The 20,376-nt window shown below is 31.8% G+C and overlaps 2 protein-coding genes across 2 annotated transcripts in view; one reads left to right on the top strand and one right to left on the bottom strand.

Moving 5' to 3' along the window:
• The window catches only part of LOC139493479 (importin subunit alpha-1-like), a 343,903-nt gene that overhangs the window by 270,400 nt on the left and 53,127 nt on the right, over positions 1 to 20,376 (top strand). The window lies entirely within an intron of this gene.
• The window catches only part of LOC139493444 (RNA-binding protein 28-like), a 53,028-nt gene that overhangs the window by 28,266 nt on the left and 4,386 nt on the right, over positions 1 to 20,376 (bottom strand). Inside the window, exons 2-3 of the mRNA XM_071281847.1 lie at positions 11,137 to 11,182; positions 2,392 to 2,558 (exon numbers count right to left, since the gene is read on the bottom strand). Of these exons, the coding sequence (XP_071137948.1) occupies positions 2,392 to 2,558; positions 11,137 to 11,182 (213 nt within the window). The remainder of the gene's footprint in view (positions 1 to 2,391; positions 2,559 to 11,136; positions 11,183 to 20,376) is intronic.

Raw genomic sequence — 20,376 nt, 5'->3', positions numbered from 1 at the left:
CTATTTTTTTCAAAACAGAATTTTTTTATTTTTTTTATATTCCCGCTTCCCGCATCCGGAAATGTAATCATGTCCATTTCCCGCACCGTTTTTTTGTAAATATTATAAATAGATATCAACATTTGTTTTTAAAATCACAGTCTAACCTGTATATAACGATTTTAAACACAAAAGCACCCCACCACACTTTGTAAATATCTGTGAGAATATTTGATATATAAATTAGATCGTTGGTTTTCCTGTTCGAATTGTGTACGCTAATAATTTTGGAATCCTTTATAGCCTGCTGTTTGGTCTGTATCAAAGCCCTGTGTAAAAGGCCGTATTTTGACCTGTGTTTGTTATTATCAGGTTGAGAACAACCCTCCCTCAGACAAGGGGTCAGTTTACTGATGTAGAAAAGAAAATAGAAATAATTCAAATTAAGTGATGTAAACAGCTAATTTATCATGATGACCATATCAATGATAATTCATGTTATATATACGTCATATATAAGTATTTATCCATAATAAAATTCTATGCATACCTTATCATATAATGCCAAGTATAATTAATTTGTAGAGATTAAAAAGGGAATAAGAGATTGCTAAATTAGATTAAATGTAGTCTGCAAATTGGAACATTATGATGAATTATACGGAAAGCAAGGCTTCCAAAACCGCCATATATTACGGTCAATTGTATAATGTCCGGTAAAAGTCCAGCTGGGCAAAACATGAAACGGTCATCTACTTTTTAGTTTTCAAGGCTTTTTCAGTCATTTTAACATTATTCACGATATTTGACCCAACCTTTTGCCTTTAACAGGCAAACATTTCCGGTCATAAAAGTGACATGATGATTAGTTACTATCAAAACAACCCCTCCTTCAATACTTTCTAATTTAATCAAAGCTAATTAGTTGTTGGACAGCTGAAAACTACCTGTTCAGGTGACAGGTAAACTATTTTCAGTACCGGACATCGTATAAATTAATCGGTCTATTCACAATTATTTTCGTATATTTCAGCGGTTTGTATCTAATTGATTTAGTCCAAAAGATTAAAATTATAATAAATAGATTTATAAACATGATTTGATGAAACATTTAAAAAGGTTTTAAATGAAAAATCGTGAGAACTACATTGTATGAACAAGAACAAGTGTGCGCATGTGCACAGGTGGGAAATTCAATTATGCATCCTACATTTCTTCAAAAATGCTAAAATTATCATTGATATCTGTATCTGTTACGTTCAATTCAAGTATTTTGTTGAAGAAATAAAGTGAAAAGAGCTTCTTCACTCAGTTATGTTTTGAAACGACACGGATTTTACGTATCCGTTTATGGTCCATGTTTTACCAATGTCAAGCCGGCTGGCTCAACAAAATTTTGGAAGCCCTGACGGAAAGGTATTATTTTATCTCACAGTGTATAGCTAAGCTAAATAAACCTTGACATGATAAAGAGTGCATTTCTTTCTAACGCAAACGATGCAAACAGCTAAGCGAGCACATGTTTTGATCATTTGTTTTTAACAAACATTTGCAAGGTTTATGTAAACTTTGACAAACTATGCACTCGCTAAATATGTGTCTACAGTTTGTCGTTCATCGTTTGTTAGTACAAACACTACATTTTTTTTCTAACTTCAACCTGATTAAACGATGTATTTGTTTCTACGTTTGTAAATGTCTGTTTACCAACAACATGTGTATGCATTATTGAAAGTTCAAACAGGGTCAGTAAACAATGATTAAACGATGAAATTCAGAAAAAGAAATTATTGCGATGTTATTATTACTAAATATGTAACAGGGTTATAGTAGCAATTATATAATTCATTTAATTTTTTTTTATATGAGCAAAAATTAAAATCTGATTCATGTCTAATTTAACAAAATCGCAATATTAATGCTTGCAATAATTTATGAATTTACAGTATTAACAATTAATGTTTTTAAGTTAAGATATGACCCAACATGCAGACATGTTATGTTAAGCATTGTTAAACTTTCAGACAGCCTGTAATCAGCTGGACAAGTAATTTTTTTAATTGTTTAGTATACTTATTAAATCAAGACTCAAGGAAAAGATTAGAGGTCATCAAACTGCTTTTTTTTTATATCTAAAAATGAGAAAAATACTTTATTTTTTCTGGTTAACCTCAAACTGTTCTCCTTATAAAGTGTTATCAGTATATTTGATTTTAAAAATTAACAACCTGTAAAAGGTCAAGTGATGGCTGCAGATATTTTAAAATTAAAATTAAATAGTTTTCTCTACATAACCTACCTTGACCTATCAACAGGTATAATTATTATAATATCTTCACAGATTTATTACTTGTTTCCAAGAACAAAAATCTATATCAAAAACTTTAAGACAGAAAAAAATTAAACACAAACCTTCACTTTTTTCTTCTTCTGGCTCCTTTGTCTGTTTCTCTCCATTTTCAACTTTGGATGACAAAGACTTCTTTATTTTAGTATCCTTCTTTTTGTTTGCATAATTAACATATATTTTCCTTTTATCAACAGTCTTTATTTGGTTTTTAGCTTTCTCAGCATCCTCACTGAAATTTATCAACCAAGAGGACATTTTATATCATACATTATCATAATGTCAATCTGATTAACATGTTTAAATATCCAATTCATGTTCTGACCATGATAACTTTAACTATACTCAAGGCAAAAAGTAAACAAGCATGATGACTTCAACTATACTCAAGTCAAAAAGAAAACAACATCTATTTGGTAAAATTTTCAATTGTCAATTTCAGTTGGATTTTTTTTCTACAATGCAGGTTCTTTAGATGTACACATATTAGTCAACTTTTAGCCTTTTTTTTTCGTAATTATGATGCATAAACATTTAAATTTTACACTTTATATATCAAAAGTATTGACAAAAGACAATGTGGATTATGGAGAGAACCTTTTTTTTTTCAACAACAGTATTGCACGCTGTTAACAATTACTCCACTGACACAGCTATCTCAGTGAAGGTCCCTGTTTCATTAGTACCAGAAGTTCATGGATTCTTCAGGTAGATCAACTGCATATTCTAATGCAACGTTTGTAACGTTCATTTTGATTGGATATATAACATCACTTTCTTACATGGCATCAATTGACAATTCTATAGCAATTTTGATGTAACAATTTTTTTCATTGGCTAAAAGTTGCCGTCAAATTCACAGTTGATCAGGCGTAACTAAAGAGGGACAACCATTTTGAATTGATTGAATCAACAAATGTTTGATTACTACTATATAATCGAAAATAAAACAACACCTTCATCGAATTCGCCGTTTTAATGTAATTTTATCCGAATGTGAAGCGTACAGGTAACGTTATAACCTCCAGTTTGGAAGTTTTCATGTGTATGAAGTCATGTTTAGCCATGACGTCTTTGTGCCAAAGTTCATCATGAAGTTTTGCGGATTTTTTTCTATTTGTCAAATTTAGACATTTTTTCAAGTTTTATCGTATTTTTTCTTTTTGTAATGCATTAGAATCGGAATAACAGCACTGTAGTTGAAGAGTTGCCACCGTCAATTTTGATTTGACGGACGCAAATCTTCGTTTTACTGTCTCCGCTACGCGTCGCCAGTAAAACTGCATTTGCGACCGTCAAATCTACAATTGACGGTGGCAACTCTTCAACTACAGTACTGTTATTCCTTAATTGATGCTATGGGACACCCCTGCGAAATGATTATGAATAGTTCATGAATGTTCATGGATGATTCATGAATGATTCATGAACATAATTCATGAATTGTTCATAAAAGATTCATGAACAGTTAATGAACTAGACATGAACTACAAATGGACAAGCACGTTCATGAACCAGTGAATAATGAACTATTCATGAACAGAAAGTGTTCATGAACTCTTTGGTTCATTAAAGTTCATGAACAAAAATAGTTCTTGAACTTTTATTATTCATGAATTGTTCATGATTTTATAGTTCATGAACACGCTTGTCCATTTGTAGTTCATGTCCTGTTCATGTATAGTTCAAATTTGTTCATGAACCATACCAGTCCATGAATCATTCATGAACACATGAACTACTGTGTTTATGAACTGTTCATTAGTAATTTAATTCATGAACATTGTCTGTCCACTTGTAGTTCATGAACTGTTCATCTAAAGTTCATGAAATAATTTAAAAGGATTTTTTTGAATTTTCATTTTTTGTGTTATTATCATAAGTAAACTTCTCTTCCTGTCTGTAATTAAAATTGCTGTATCAGGACTTCCAACTAGAAATGCTAAATAACATCTTGGTGCAGTTGTTCTGCTTGAAATTCTTCACAGTTGAACAGATCTTTTAATCAATAAATGCATCTGAGTTTCCCCCTGCAAAATCAAAAATCACTCCACAAAGAATCAAAAGTCCTTGATATTTGTTTTTATAAATAAGCACTCAAGATTAAACAGTTTCTAACAGGTATAATACAATGTAATAATTTAATTTAATAAATGTTGTTTTTATTAAAATATCAATAGAGTAAGATTAATAACATGAATATCACTTCAGCCTTTTCATGACATTTCAAATAATGTACCTACCCCCCTTTTTCCCCTTTTAATTTACCCACACACAATCATAAGAGTGGCTGAAGCATGAATTATTTTTACCTTGAAATACAATATATTGTACAAATCTATCAGTTATTCCTGAATGGAAATCATTAAACTAACACTGTAAAATGTAAAGGCTACTTTCTGGTGTTTTATATTTATTTTAATTAATCAATAATTATTATAAAATGCTTCAACAAATAGTTATTCAGCAAAAAAATATAATCAAAATATATATAATTTACTTATCTGATAACAAATCTGCTTTGTTTTGACAGCTATATTACTTCACTCCTCATCAAACATCTTCATTTGTATTGTAAGCGTCAAAAACATCATTTTGCTGACGTCATTATGACGTTTTTCTATTCCCAGTCACTTGTAATCATTTGTCTACATTGTAATCTTTTGTCAAAGTCATTGAAGCGTTTTACAATAGGTAAACGTAATTCATTAATAATGATAATTATTGACACCAGTCTGCAATGTTTGGGAAAGAATGAATTGTCATTAATCTGTCCTTATTTTCCAAGTTCCTCTATGTGCCGTATGATGGTTAAGAAAGGCACATGTTTGAACTTTGAGAGACAATCAGAAATTACATCTTTAGAAGAAAGAAATTAAGTTTACCAAATTTGTCATGATTGTAAAAACGAAACATGAGAAACATCTCCAGCTCAAAGTAAGTTACAAAACTTCAAAGTGAGTCCCAAATTTTGTATGACTCTAAAAATGTAACACTCTTCTGGCATAGTATGAAAAAAAGAAAAAGGTGCTGAGCTAATATCTGTTGTTAAATGATTTTTTTTTAATGATTATTTTATTTTCTTTAATTTACCACAAAAAAGAGAGATATTTTATTTTTTCATATTTTATTTTTTTTCTCCAACTTTTTCTCTTTCTCCCAGCCTTCCTCTCCTTTCTCCTACCCCCTTTCTCCTTTCTCCTACACCCTTTCTCCTTTCTCCTACACCCTTCCTCCCTGTCTCCCTTACCCCTGTCCTCCCCCTCATACATGTATTTACACTTTTGCTATTCAACTGAATTTTGTCTCAAAATGATCTCAAGATCTGTAAATGAATAAACTAGAGGTCATGCTAAAAGCACTTTAATTGTGATGTCATGATACAATGTAATGGATGTCAAATTTTATGAGAACTTGTATGACAGTCAAATTTATGAATTTTTTTATAAACTTTATGTATTCATTTATTCATTAAAGTTCATAAAATGTTCATGAACATGTGTTATGAACAATTTATGAACATTATGAACTGACTTACAGTTCATTAAAGTTCAGAAAATATTCATGAACTGCATTTTATGAACTATTCATGAACTAAATTCATGAACGAAACTTAATGAACTCATTATGAACAGTCATGCATTGTTCATGAACATTCATGAACAGTTCATGGTGGTTCATCAGTTCATGAATTTCATCTCGCAGGGGCGTACGCGCAAGAGCAGACGGCATATGACAGATTTCAAATACATGTTTTAACGTTGTTTTCTGTCAGTTTCATTAGAATGGAGACAACAATATTCTATTTTAAGCTCTGACGGCATCAATTTGAGATTTGATGGTCGCAAATAACCGTTGACTGTCTCCGCTAACGCGTCGCCAGTAAACTTATTTTGCAACCATCAAATCCCCAATTGATGCCGTCGGAGCTTAAAATACAATACAGTTATCTCCTAATTGTAAGTCGTTTACAAAAATATTAATATAACATCAATAGATAAATAATGCTATGGAAAGCAACTTACTCAAATTTCTTTATAAATTTGACATGCAACACATTTTTTCCTACATTTTTTTCCAAGTTGATTGTCTTGATTTTGATCCCCAGTTTTGATTTTAATTAATACAATATCATTTATTCTTTTACAAAAGACTCAAGAATAATTCTGCAAATTATTCAAAAAGATTAAATAGAATGTCATTTAATCATTAAACCTCACACCAGAGTGACTTAAATTAGTATTGCGTGTAAAATAGAATGTTATTGCAATTTCCTTAAGCTGAAGGCTCTAATAGATAAAACAGGAATCAATATTGTCTACTGATATATAAAACCATTTATACTGAAAGAAAATTAGGATAAAAGGAGAGGCAGTGATTAAAAGTGTTATTTGATCCAAATTACAGTTCAAATATAGAAGTCATATTATGTTTTGTAGGCCTTATTTCTTTTATGTTTTGTAGGCCCTTTTCAAACTTGGCACATTTATGAGACAATATTCAAAATGGCGGACATAGAAATATAAATTCATTATTTAAATATTCAACTTTTTTTCAAAATGTAAAGAAAATGTTGTTTTTTCTGCTGGTCATTAATATTTTGGCTTTAAGTTATCCTCAAAACCTCTAATTCTATTCTGTTGTAAATGTTTAAATACGAAGTTGACACTTCCGGTAAAAAATACGGCGTAAAGGAGTAGATCCGGTAAGGACCAATTTTGGCCTCAATTTTGAAGTTCATCTAACGAAAGATTTTACACTTTTTAAACACTTAAATTTCTATTTTAATTGATTCGATAAGTTATTGTGATAGATTTTAACTGATTTAGTCATTAAAAACGCTCCGATTCAAGCTTAAATCTAAAAAAACTATCAAATATGCCAAAAAACCTCACTTTTTAGATGGTTTTTGTCAAAAATGAAAGTGGCCGCATCCGTGTTCATCCTCAATCTTTATATATATTATGTATTATCAACAAATACAACTAACATTTCAATATTATGAATGAACACGAATGCGGCCACTTCCATTTGAGACGGAAACTGTCTAAAATTTAACTAAAATGCTTAAATTTTGAAGATTTCAGTAATTTAGCATGACTTAATGGTGCTACTACCCGATATAAGTGCATAGTATTGTCAAAAACAGCCCATATCCATGTAGCAGAGACATTCTTCTTTCCAATAAATAGCTTAAATATTACATTTTCATAATTTTGTCAAACTGCTATATTTTGGGGCCAAAAAGGGGTCTTACTGAACCTACTCCTTTCAAAGATGAGTACTCAATCCATTTCTTTGATGTAGAGTTTTGAATAGATTGATTAAAAAAAAATCCATATAATACTAAAACATTTTTAGAATTACTACTATTTGACCAAAATACATGTTTATTCAAAGTCCTTAGCACATGCACACAAAGCAGTGCGCTGGAGACCTGATTTTTCACATTAACTACGACAGAGACATCCCTTCTTACATCCACAATGTACAAGCTTTTGACAAAATGATGAGGCCTCAGAAAGAGTTTTTCTCTTTGTTCCTTCGCCATCCATTAGCGCCTGGACTGGGTAGCATAAGAGCCAATCCAATGCTCGTCCCCTAAACACCTTCCCTAGTATATTGCACGTTTAACATGCTGGAAAAGAGTAGACCAAGTTGAGGAAATAGTCTCAATTAGCCTTCCCTTTTGTGCAAATAGTTATTTTCTGTCCTAGTTAATCATGTTAAGTGTGTGTGATCACTTATTGTCTAGTACATTTGAAAGACCATTGATAGATATTAATCCAAAGTGTTTTGCCTTCCCAAACACAATCCATAGTTCGTCTACCCGTATGTCATGGAATAGTGAAACACTAATGACAGCATCATCAGTAATGACTGTTCGAATCATGACTTGTTTAAGTTCGTGTTTCACTGCATCAGACACATGCACCATGATTCTAGTGTCAGCCTCTTAAAGTGAACATGGTGCTAAATTTGAAATACATCACGAGGTTGATAACACTGTAAATCCTAAGCATTTGTTGCTACAACTACCATACTCATCAAAAATTTCATCCACTCTTTCACAGTTTCAAGGAATTTTATTAAGGTAAGGACATAATAATCAGCATACTGGTTAGGAAACACCTTGAAACTGTAGTGGGTGTAGTCTCGGATGCGTACATAGACAATACTGGTAGTTTGAAGGCTGCTACAAGAAGCAAGAGCTACATTTTGGGGAAAGAGAATACACAGACGAATCCAGGGTCAAAACAAATTCCTCAAAATTGGTAAAGTGATCTGAGAGATGACGACAATAAGAAAGACATTTTTAGTTTCCATTCACAGCAGCTTGCTCAATTAAATTTTGAGGAAACGGTAGTTGTAGCAACAAATGCGCAGGATGTTCAGTGTTATCCACCATTGGATGATGTTTCAAGTTTAGCACCATCGAACAGTCGATACTGATGTCATTGCTGTTTAGCTATTCCGTGACATAGGGGCAGACGAACTTTGGTTTGCATTTGGAAGTGGGAAAAACTTTAGATATATTTTTATACATGACCTTTCAAATGCACTAGGCATTGAGAGATTACACATTTGCTGGAAAAGGAACTGCGTTGGTGACATGGATGACGTTTGAAGATGTGACTTTAGCATGAGTACAAAGCAAGAAAACATGCTTTTTGGGAGAGGATCGACTTATTGAGGCTATTCCCACGACTTGGTCTAGTCTTTTCCAGCATGTAAAGCATGCAATATACCATGGCGGCTATGAATGAGTAACAAGCTTGGAATTGGTTCCTATATGCTAACTAGTCCAGATGCTTATGAATGGCGAAGGAACAAATATGATCCATGGGAACCCTTTTGAACTCTTAGTGAGGCCTCTTCATCTTATCAGGAGCTTGTACATTATGGATGTAAGAAACAATACCAGTCTTTGTAAATGTGGAAAATCAGCTCTCCGATTGTGAATAAACATGTATTTGCGGGCTAACGAGTATGTTGATTGAGTATTATGTCCTTACCCCAATAAAATACATTGAAACTGTAACACGAGTGGATGAATTCTCGGATGCGTATGGTAGTTGTAGCAACAAATGTTCATGATATTCTATCTTATCCACCACGCTATGTAAAGTTTAGCACTATGTTCACATTAAGAGGCAGACGCTAGAATCATGGTGCATGTATCTGATGCAGTGAAACACAAACTTAAACGAGTCATGATTCGAAAAAGTCGTTACTGATGATGTTGTCATTACTGTTTCGCTTCTCCGTGACTTAGGGGTAGACGAACTATGGATTGTGTTTGAGAGGGCAAAACTATCAATGACCTTTCAAATGCTCTAAGCAATGAGTGATCACACACACTTATTGTGATCCATGCCTTTACCAGTTGTGATACAGTTCTACCTTTGCTTGAAAAGAAAAAAGACTGCGTGTGAGACATTGATGGCATTTGAAAATGTGACTGTAACATAAAGAATGATGATTGATCAACCTAAATCACCGGGGTTTTACTATAAGATCGCACCACAAATTTAACAGATTGGGTAAACATGGTTAACGAAGCAAGAAAATAACTATTTACGCAAAAGGGAAGGCTAATTGAGGCTATTCCCTCAGCTTGATCTAGTATTTTCCAGCATGTAAAACATGCAATATACTAAGGCAGGTATTTAGAGGAGGAGCTTGGAATTGGCTGTTATGCTACCCAGTCAAGTGCTAATGGATGGCGAAGGGACAAAGAGAATTCCTTTTAAAAAACTCTTTCTGAGGCCTCATCATTTTGTCAGTAACTTGTACATGTGGATGTAAGAAAGGATGATGGGAAAAATCGTGTCTCCCGTTAACTTCCTTGTGTGCATGAGGTGGTGATAGTGAATGAACAGGTCTTTTTGGCCGAATTGTAGTAGCAGTTTTAAAAATGTTTTAGTAATTTTATTTTGTTTTAATCAATCCATCCAAAATTAAACTCTTCATCGAAGATATGGATTGAGTACTCAGCTTTGAAATTTATGCCAGATTTTTTTTTTTACCGGAAGTGATAACTTTGTATTTAAACATTTACAACAGAAGAGAATAAGTGGTTTTGAGGATAACTAAATGCAAACAATAAACAACATTTTCATACCCGCCAACTGTCACTATTTATGTGAAATAAGATATTCTTGACCTTGATATTTTATACTTACATCAGAGAAAATGTGAAATATGATATGCATGTCCTTGACATTTTATACTTACATTAGAGGAAATGTGAAATATGATATCCATGACCTTGACATTTTATACTTACATCAGAGAAAATGTGAAATATGATATCCATGACCTTGACATTTTATACTTACATCAGAGAAAATGTGAAATATGATATCCATGACCTTGACATTTTATACTTACATCAGAGAAAATGTGAAATATGATATCCATGACCTTGACATTTTATACTTACATCAGAGAAAATGTGAAATATGATATCCATGACCTTGACATTTTATACTTACATCAGAGAAAATGTGAAATATGATATCCATGACCTTGACATTCTATACCTACTTTAGAGAAAATGTGACATAGAATATGCATGACCTTGACATTTTATACTTACATCAGAGAAAATGTGAAATATGATATGCATGACCTTGACATTTAATACTTTCATCAGAGAAAATGTGAAATATAATATTCATGACCTTGACATTCTCTTCCTACTTTAGAGAAAATGTGACATAGAATATACATGACCTTGACATTTTATACTTACATCAGAGAAAATGTGAAATATGATATGCATGACCTTGACATTTAATACTTACATCAGAGAAAATGTGACATATCCATAACCTTTGCATTTCTCATCACCTACAAAATGAAAAACATTTTTTTATATAAAGCTTCTTACATGACTTAATATAAAACACAATAAACTACAAAAGAAAACATAAGACATTTTATGTAGCAAGAAAATGAGTTTAGTTACCCTTTTTTATCTTTTTATTATTCGAAAGCACATCATTAGAGCAATATTCTGATACTTTATCTTTATATTCTACAGTGTATTTTTCTTTTTATCCTGCAAATCTGTGTTTCCCATGCTTAATCTATACAAAGTAATTTAGTGGTTGTCGTTTGTTTATGTGTTAAATATTTGTTTTTTCGTTCATTTTTTTTATATAAATAAGGCTGTTAGTTTTCTCCTTTGAATTGTTTTACATTGTCATATCGGGGCCTTTTATAGCTGACTATGCGGTATGGGCTTTGCTCATTGTTGAAGGCCATATGATGACCTATAGTTGTTAATGTCTGTGTGATTTTGGTCTCTTGTGGACAGTTGTCTCATTGGCAATCATACCACATCTTCTTTTTTTATAAAATCTGACAATTTTGCACAACCTGAAGCGGTAAAAAAATCCCAGCGACCCATATTTTTCATCTATTCTTTTTTAAAGAGCATGATATAAACTATATTCTGACAAATTATTTAAAGGTTCTATGGATTTTTTTGTAAGACTGTCCAGACTGTTCTTGATCAAAACAATTTTCACATCATTTCCGATTTCTTATTTATTTAACTAAAACACTCAACCTGCATGATATGACATTTTAAGGATATGACCAAAGATTCTGACATACCAACCCCAATGTACAACAATATTGATTAATAAACAAATGAAGTATGAGATATGGACCATAATTTGCTATTGGGCTCGTTTCCTTTAACGATAGAAAAGTGACAAAAATGTGTATTACTGTAAGAAAAGTTGTAACTACATCTAAAGATGCCTTTATTTTTATCAACATACAAGTGTATGCTACTCTTCCCTAGAAAAAAAATTGAAATTAACAAATTTCAAAGATTATAAGACCGTATTTTTGTGTCGTTTCTCGCGTTACTTTTCGCTTCCGAAGTGCATAACGCTGACTGATTTATAGATAATCGTCACCGGCAAATTCGTAACTTTTGCTTTCAAATAATAAAGAACATCGACCAATAAGAATAGTCAGAAGAAAATGCCGAGAACTATAAGTATTTCTGTAGCAGGTGTAAGAACACTAGCGTTACTTCGGTTTCCGATTTCGTAACGCAAATTTTAGATGATGTAATCTGCTTTGTTATAATAGAATTCTTTCTAACAGTATGCAAATATGAACTCTCGCGAGATGTTCAAACAGGTAAATCAGAGATGATTTACATTCTAGTTTTGTTCTTCGTAATTATTCAGTTAGAAAATGACGTTATCGTTATGCGTTACATTTCACACGAAACAGAAGTCCAGTTATTTCCTTTTTTATTAAAATTGTTTTTGTCGTTAAGTTCTAATCATTTCCGGTCATACGTGAAACATGTGACTAACATGTGATCACGCCCTTACGGCCAGATATATGAAATACTAGGTCTAAACATTGTTTTTGTTTCCAACGGGATGTTAGCAAACATAATCTGTAGACTTGTTTCGTCTTGTTTAAAAAAGAAAATACAATTTTCAAAGAGATTGCGCCGGGGGTCTATTATTTTTCCTATGTGTATAATGTTACATACGATCTTGTGTGAAAATAAATGCCCAATGACTTGACAAAATCGATTTCAGATTTGACAGACGTTATAACACACTTCGTTTCCCGATAACGACGTAAAGGGTCCTTGGAAAATTCAATCGACATTACGTCTCTTATCATTGTGCCTATGCTCGTTGGATTGATTTTGCTTCAGCAGTAAATATTACTGGATATTTTAGGTGAATAAAGATAATTTAATAAAAAATACATGTTAATATACCGTTACACTTGGAATGTACAAAAGTGGCATCTTTGTCACAATTTTTAATTATTTTTTTTTATTCATGTTCTGCAAACACTTTTCAGAAACGCAATAAACTTGTCAAAGGAGAAGTAAACTTTTACCATGCATGACTTGAAAGGAAGTACTTTATTAATTTTAGCCCACTAAAGTAGGTTAAAATATGGAAACCATGTAGATGGTGTACAGGTCACAAATATCACATGGTGCCTATTTTAAAGATTTTAATTACAAGTTAAAAGTTTTTTTCTTTACTGGATTTAAAGAATTTTACATTGCCAATGATTTGGAATAAATTGTATATAACTGGAATTTCAAAACCAAATATAGATACATTTTTTTGGCTAAAACATCAAAAGATATAACGATTATGGTATCCTGTATCAATGAAGAAAATATGGAAATTTCTGAATAAATTGTTTTCAAAACAAGCACATATTTAGGAGTTTTATAATAAGGCAAGTAACACTAGTAATGGTGTTCATTTATGTCTTTTCAAATATATTGTGCAAAATAAAGAAAATAAAGATTGGTTTCCTGTTTGGTTTCCTGTCACGTAAACGGTGAATCAAAATGTATTAATTTTTTCTTGAAAAACTCAATTGTTCCATTAATACTATTCTAACACCAACACAACCCACAGAATAGAAGTTAAAGTTTTAGAACTTATAAAAAAGGATACAAAAAGAAACCAAAGGCTGAATACCAAATTATGGTCCATATTTATCTCCATATACAACAAGAGTGCACACGCTGAAATGTCGCCTTCTATACTAATCATTGATATTATGTTGATAGTCTTAAGCATAAAGCTAAGCTTTATTACAACTGTCACATAAACTTAACATTAACCAAGATAACTAAACAAAGACCAATGAACCTTGAAAATGAGGTCAAGGTCAGATGAACCATGTCAGGCAGACAAGTACAGCTAACAATGCTTCTATACAACATATATAGTTGACCCATTACTGATAGTTTAAGAAAAATAGACCAAAACACAAAAACTTAGCACTGTGCTATGAACCGTGAACATGAGGTCACGGTCAAATAAAACCTGCGCGACTGACATAAAGATCATAAAATATTTCCATACACCAAATATAGTTGACCTATGGCATATAGTATTAGATAAAAAGACCAAAACTTAAAAACTTAACTTTGACCACTGAACCATGAAAATGAGGTCAAGGTCACATGACATCTGCTCGCTAGACATGTATAGCTTACAATCATTCCATACAACAAATATAGTAGACCTATTGCATATAGTATGAGAAAAACAGACCATAACACAAAAATTTAACTATAACCACTGAACCATGAAAATGAGGTCAAGGTCAGATGACACCTGCCAGTTGGACATGTACACCTTACAGTCCTTCCATAGACTGAATATGCTAGCCCTATTGCTTATAGTATCTGAGATATGGACTTGACCACCAAAACTTAACCTTGTTCACTGATCAATGAAATGAGGTTGAGGTCAAGTGAAAACTGTCTGACAGACATGAGGACCTTGCAAGGTACACACATATCAAATATAGTTATCCTATTACTTATAATAAGAGAGAATTCAACATTACAAAAAAATTGAACTTTTTTTTCAAGTAGTCACTGAACCATGAAAATGAGGTCAAGGTTATTGGACATGTGACTGACGGAAACTTTGTAACATGAAGCATCTATATACAAAGTATGAAGCATCCAGGTCTTCCACCTTCTAAAATATAAAACTTTTAAGAAGTGAGCTAACACCGCCGCCGCCGGATCACTATCCCTATGTCGAGCTTTCTGCAACAAAAGTTGCAGGCTCGACAAAAACTAATCATGGACATCTCTTCACAGCAATTTTGCCCACAATCAAGAGTAAACAAACTTCTGATTTGAAATTATTCAAGAAAGAGGCCTCTGCCAATTATTTCTCATAATCATTTTTCCTTATTTATCCATTAACCATTAATTATAAATACTGAAATTTTCAGCATGGAAATCATTGACTTTTCACCAGTTTTATTTCAAAATAAAGAGACATAGTATTATCCAACACAAGGCCTCTGATCGGTCTAAGTAGTCCAACTAATGTACTACTAGCCAGTCAACACTGATGTCAGTTTGAATCCTGAATGTGGCAGGTGCACTCAAATCATAATTAACTAGAATGGTCATGATCAGTTTTCCGACTGAAGGTCGCTGGTTCTCTCCAGGCAATCCAGCTTCCTCCGTCAATAAAAACTCACGACCAGGAAACAAATACTGGTAGTTTTAAAAGTGGCATCAAACACATATCAATCAATCAATATTATCCACCAAAGTTCAAATGAAGTAAATGGAAGCAATTATAGGCAACTGTAAAGCCTTCAACAATGAAAATAGACCTATCATAAAGTCGGCTAATAAATTTCCTCCACATGAAAATGTGAAAAAATTAAAACGAGAAAAAAACTATTTACGAAAAAACACAAGACAGACATGCACCAACAACAACCACTGAACAACAGGCTCCTCTAACTTGCTACTTTCAGTTCAAGAACAAAAGTGAATTTCTGGGTTTGTTGATCAGATTTCATAGGTAAATTTTCATCAGACATGATCAGGGTCAAAAGTTTAGAAAGCCATAGTCCAGTGAATCTATTTTCAGAACACAATCTTTTATTGAGAAAATATGTTTTATCTATGCATTTATTTTTTTTTGAACATAATATGTAGCCACAGAAGGTTTTATAATGAAGAATTGAGTGTTCTAGACTTCATTAGAAAAATCAATAAGGAGCTAAGGAAAGCTGATGTGCTAATTAACTTTTTCAAATCTGTAGAAAAAAGAAAAATAAGATTCTGTCTGTCTACAGTCTACCCTATCATTGTTGTTATTGTTTGCTAACATTATAAATAAAATGCTGTGCTGAGCACAGCCTGATATGACCGCAGAGGTCGAACCCTAAACAGTTGGGACAAATTTGGATATAATATATTCAAGCTTGATACTGTCTGAATTTGGATTGTGATCATATTTTTGACAAGTTATAGGTTTCTGACACAAAATAAATGAGGTCAAAGATCTTTTAAAAATCTTTCAAATTTTGATAAATTCTTAAGGAAAAAAATATGAACCCCTTAAATAATTGGAACTCTCCCTCCCTTTTGGAGCTTGAACCCCAAGCTTGATCCAAGCCTTCCCTTTGTAGTATGGAACCTTGTAGTACAATTTTAGACAGATCCATATACTTAAACACAAGTAATTATATGGAAATTAGAAAAATGCTCTCTTTTTTTTTTTTGCCCCTTTTTTGTCCCTGATTCTTACTATGGTGACTTCCCTGAATTGTGGGTAAAAAGTATTATTATCCCTGTATTCAAAAAAGGTGACTTTAATCAGCCTGGAAACTTTCGTGGAATATCTCTTGTGTCCCATATTGGAAAGCTGTTTACAACTCTCATCAACGCTCGACTTACTAAATGGAGTAGAAACCATGATGTACTAACAGATGCCCAGTTTGGCTTCCGACCCGGTTATGGTACTACTGACGCCATCTTCGCTCTCAATTCTTTAATTTCAAAATCTCTGAGATCTGGTAAAAGATTTTATTGTTGTTTTGTTGACTATAAAACGGCGTTTGACAGTGTCACACATATGAAGTTATGGTTACGACTTATCAGATTAGGTGTTACTGGTAAACTATTAAATGTATTAAAATCTATGTATTCAAAACTTAAATGTTGTGTAAAATTTGATGGTAGCTTCTCAAATTTCTTTAATAGTAATGTTGGTTTAATGCAGGGGGAATCATTATCCCCATTTTTATATTCATTGTACGTAAATGACATGGAAATAGAGCTTATTAGTCAAGGATGTCAACCTTATGAGTTAAAAATGTTGAACCTGTATTTACTTATGTATGCAGATGACACAGTATTGTTTAGTGAAAATATTGAAGATTTACAAAAGATGATTAATTGTTTAAATGTCTATTCTAATAAGTACAATTTATTTATTAATTGTTTAAAAACAAAAATTGTTGTATTCAGAAACAGAGGACAAGTTAAAGCAAATGAGAGATGGTATTTAAATGGAAATTCAATAGATATGTGTGATGAATTTGTATATCTGGGTATTTTATTTAGATATAATGGTTATTTTACATACACTCAAAAATCATTAGCAAACCAAGGTCGTAAAGCATTATTTAGCCTGTATAGTAAATTGCAGGATGACTGTTTTAATTTTGAAACTATGCTGTCATTGTTTGACACGTATGTAGCAAGTATTTTGAATTATAGTTGTGAAGTTTGGGAAAATCACAAATGTGATGATATCGAACAAGTTCAAATGAAATTCTTAAAACGTATATTAAAGGTGAAAGCATCTACTGTTAATTATATGGTTTATTGTGAGTTGGGACGATACCCTATGTTTATAGAAAGATATTGTCGAATGTTAAAATATTGGTTAAAGCTATTATGTACTGATAACTGTATTCTTAAATGTTGTTATGAAGAAATGCTCGAGGGATGTAATAAAAAACCAAACGACAAATATAACTGGGCCTGTCGAATTAGAGACATATTATACATGTATGGGTTCCAGGATATTTGGTTATATCAGGGTGTAAAAAATGTGAATTTGTTTTTAAGTGAATTCAAAGATAGAGTAAAGGGTAGATTTCATAGTGAAATGAACTCATTTTTTGAAGACTCGCCAAAATGTATGTTGTATAGATATGTATTTGACCCCAACATGTTACAATTTTATTTAGATCATGCTGTAAATTATATTTATAAACCATTTATTTGTAAATATCGCATATCTGCTCACTGTTTGAATATAGAAACTGGTCGATTTTATAATATCGAGAGACATCATAGACTTTGTAATATGTGTGATAAACAATTAATTGAGGATGAATATCATTTTATTTTAGTATGTGAAAAGTATAATGAACTTCGAAAGAAATTTATCAAACCTTATTATTGGAGAAAACCTTCTAATTTTAAACTCATACAACTACTATCTGTTCATAATGTAAAGGAACTTAACAATTTAGGGAAGTTTTTCTTTCTGGCCGAGAAGGCACGTATTTAATTTAATCATTATAAATGCTTAATATGTGTTATGTTTTATCATACTCTGCTGTACTGTTATATGGGTATACCTACTTATATGATTTTTTGTCTAATTGTTTAAATTTAAATGTAAATATATTTCACTGATGTAATTGAATATTTGTAATATTTATATTCTATAAGCTGTATTGCTTACGAATAAAAGATTATTATTATTACTTGTTTGGATCAATTACAACAAAACTCAATCTAAGCCTTCCATTTGTGATATGGAATCTTGTGGTACAATATTAGAGATAACCATACACTAACTCACAAGTTATAGTCAGGAAACTACAAAAATGCTTGTTTTTGGCCCCTTTATATTCTTAAACTGCTAGTACCATTATCCCCAAAAGCAATCCAAACCTTTTTTCTGTGGTATTGAAAAAAACTTTTTTTTAGTGGGGAACTGATTTTTTTCCTATGCCAGGAAATACAGCAACTGGACGTCATAGGTCAAACATTAAGGTCATTCAAATTATGACAAGATGCCAGGTATGCGATACAGATTTTGCTATGCGATGCAGGGTATGCGATACAGGGTAGGTGATAAAGACTGGAAAAAAGAACCTTTACTAGATATACAAAATTGCTGTATTTTGTACTAAATATATGGTAAAGATAAATATCAGATGATTAAACAAAAAAAAACATTTTTGTTTAATAAATGAAGATATTTGATTCAGGGTAAGCAATTCGGCAATGATAACAGGTGTATTTAATAGAAATAACTCAGATGTCAGATTATAGACAAAGGCCACAGATAATTATAAGTGTAATATGCCTAATATTGGAGGAACATTCAGAGAATTTATTTTAAATCCATATAAATAGGAGTGATTGTGAGTTCACAGCATCGGCATGTATATCAGTATATGATGTAAATATGAAGTTATTTTTCATGATAAGTAGGAAATATCATGGAGATAAATTGTTTTAATTAATTCACACATTTCAGACATAAGGAGGTGATTACAATATGACAGAACATAGAATCATATAATGATCATAATGTCTTATTTAAATCAAATCAATGTTTATAATTGCTTGGTTTATTTATCAATTATCTGAGGAAAATGATACACATGATACAAAGTAACATTTCTGGTCGTAATTACTTGATTCAAACAAATATAATAGAATAAATTGGGAAGAAAAATGCCCCTGCTTGCATATAACTTTATAACAGGATATAAGTTCATAACTCAAGAACTGTAAAAGTGATCCTACCCCAGTTTGTCCTTGATCTGAGTTTTGTGGTAACAAGCATTGTGTATACATTTCATAACATTTAGTTGAGGCAATCTTAAGTTAGTGTACAGAAACAAAAAATCAGCATTTTTTTCCATTTGTAAAAGAGCCTCACTCTAGAACAGTAAAAAGACACCACCAAAATTCAAACTTGATCTGCATTTTGTGGTAATTAGCATTGTGTATAGGTAAACTAAAGTTAGAGAATGGAAACAAAATTGTAATTGGGCATAATTCTCTAACTGTAAAAGTGACATCCTCATCACCAAAATTCAAACTTAATCTGTGTTTTGTAGGACACTAATGTTAGCAGCATTGTGTATAAGTTTCATAAAATTTGATTGAGGAAAACTAAAGTTTGGGAACGGAAACCAAAAATTCAGCAATTTTTCTATTTGTACAGGGCATACATGTAAATCTACAAGGGTAAAAAAGATGCCAACAAAATTCCAACTTGATCTGCGTTCAAGATTATATATTTTTAAAATGTTCCTACATCTCATTTAATGAAAATTATATAATATACCATTTACATGTAATTATCAATTATGGACTTTTGGCGAGGTCCATATATAAGGTATTGACTGAGTGAAAGTCCTTAAGGAGGCTCGCGGGTATAAAAAAATCATCAAAAATTAAACATTTGTTTTTTCAATACACATTTTGTTTATTACACTATTAGTTATTACTTTATAATATGGTACAAAAATTACCCAGATAAATCTATTAGGCTTGGCCACAGATGACTTTAAAAATGTTTAAATCATTGAAAAAGCTCCAAATTATCTCCCTTTGGTGCAAAAATGTCATTGTTTAAATTGAAATATCTTTTTTAACTCATCGGTGACCTATATTTTTTATTATTGTTTTCAAACAAGCTGTACATAAACTAAATAATTGTAAA

This window comes from Mytilus edulis, chromosome 10, assembly GCF_963676685.1.
Source record: "Mytilus edulis chromosome 10, xbMytEdul2.2, whole genome shotgun sequence".
NCBI lineage: Eukaryota > Metazoa > Mollusca > Bivalvia > Mytilida > Mytilidae > Mytilus > Mytilus edulis.
Note: the sequence above shows the minus strand (reverse complement) of the source record. Positions and strands in the feature narration are given on the sequence as shown.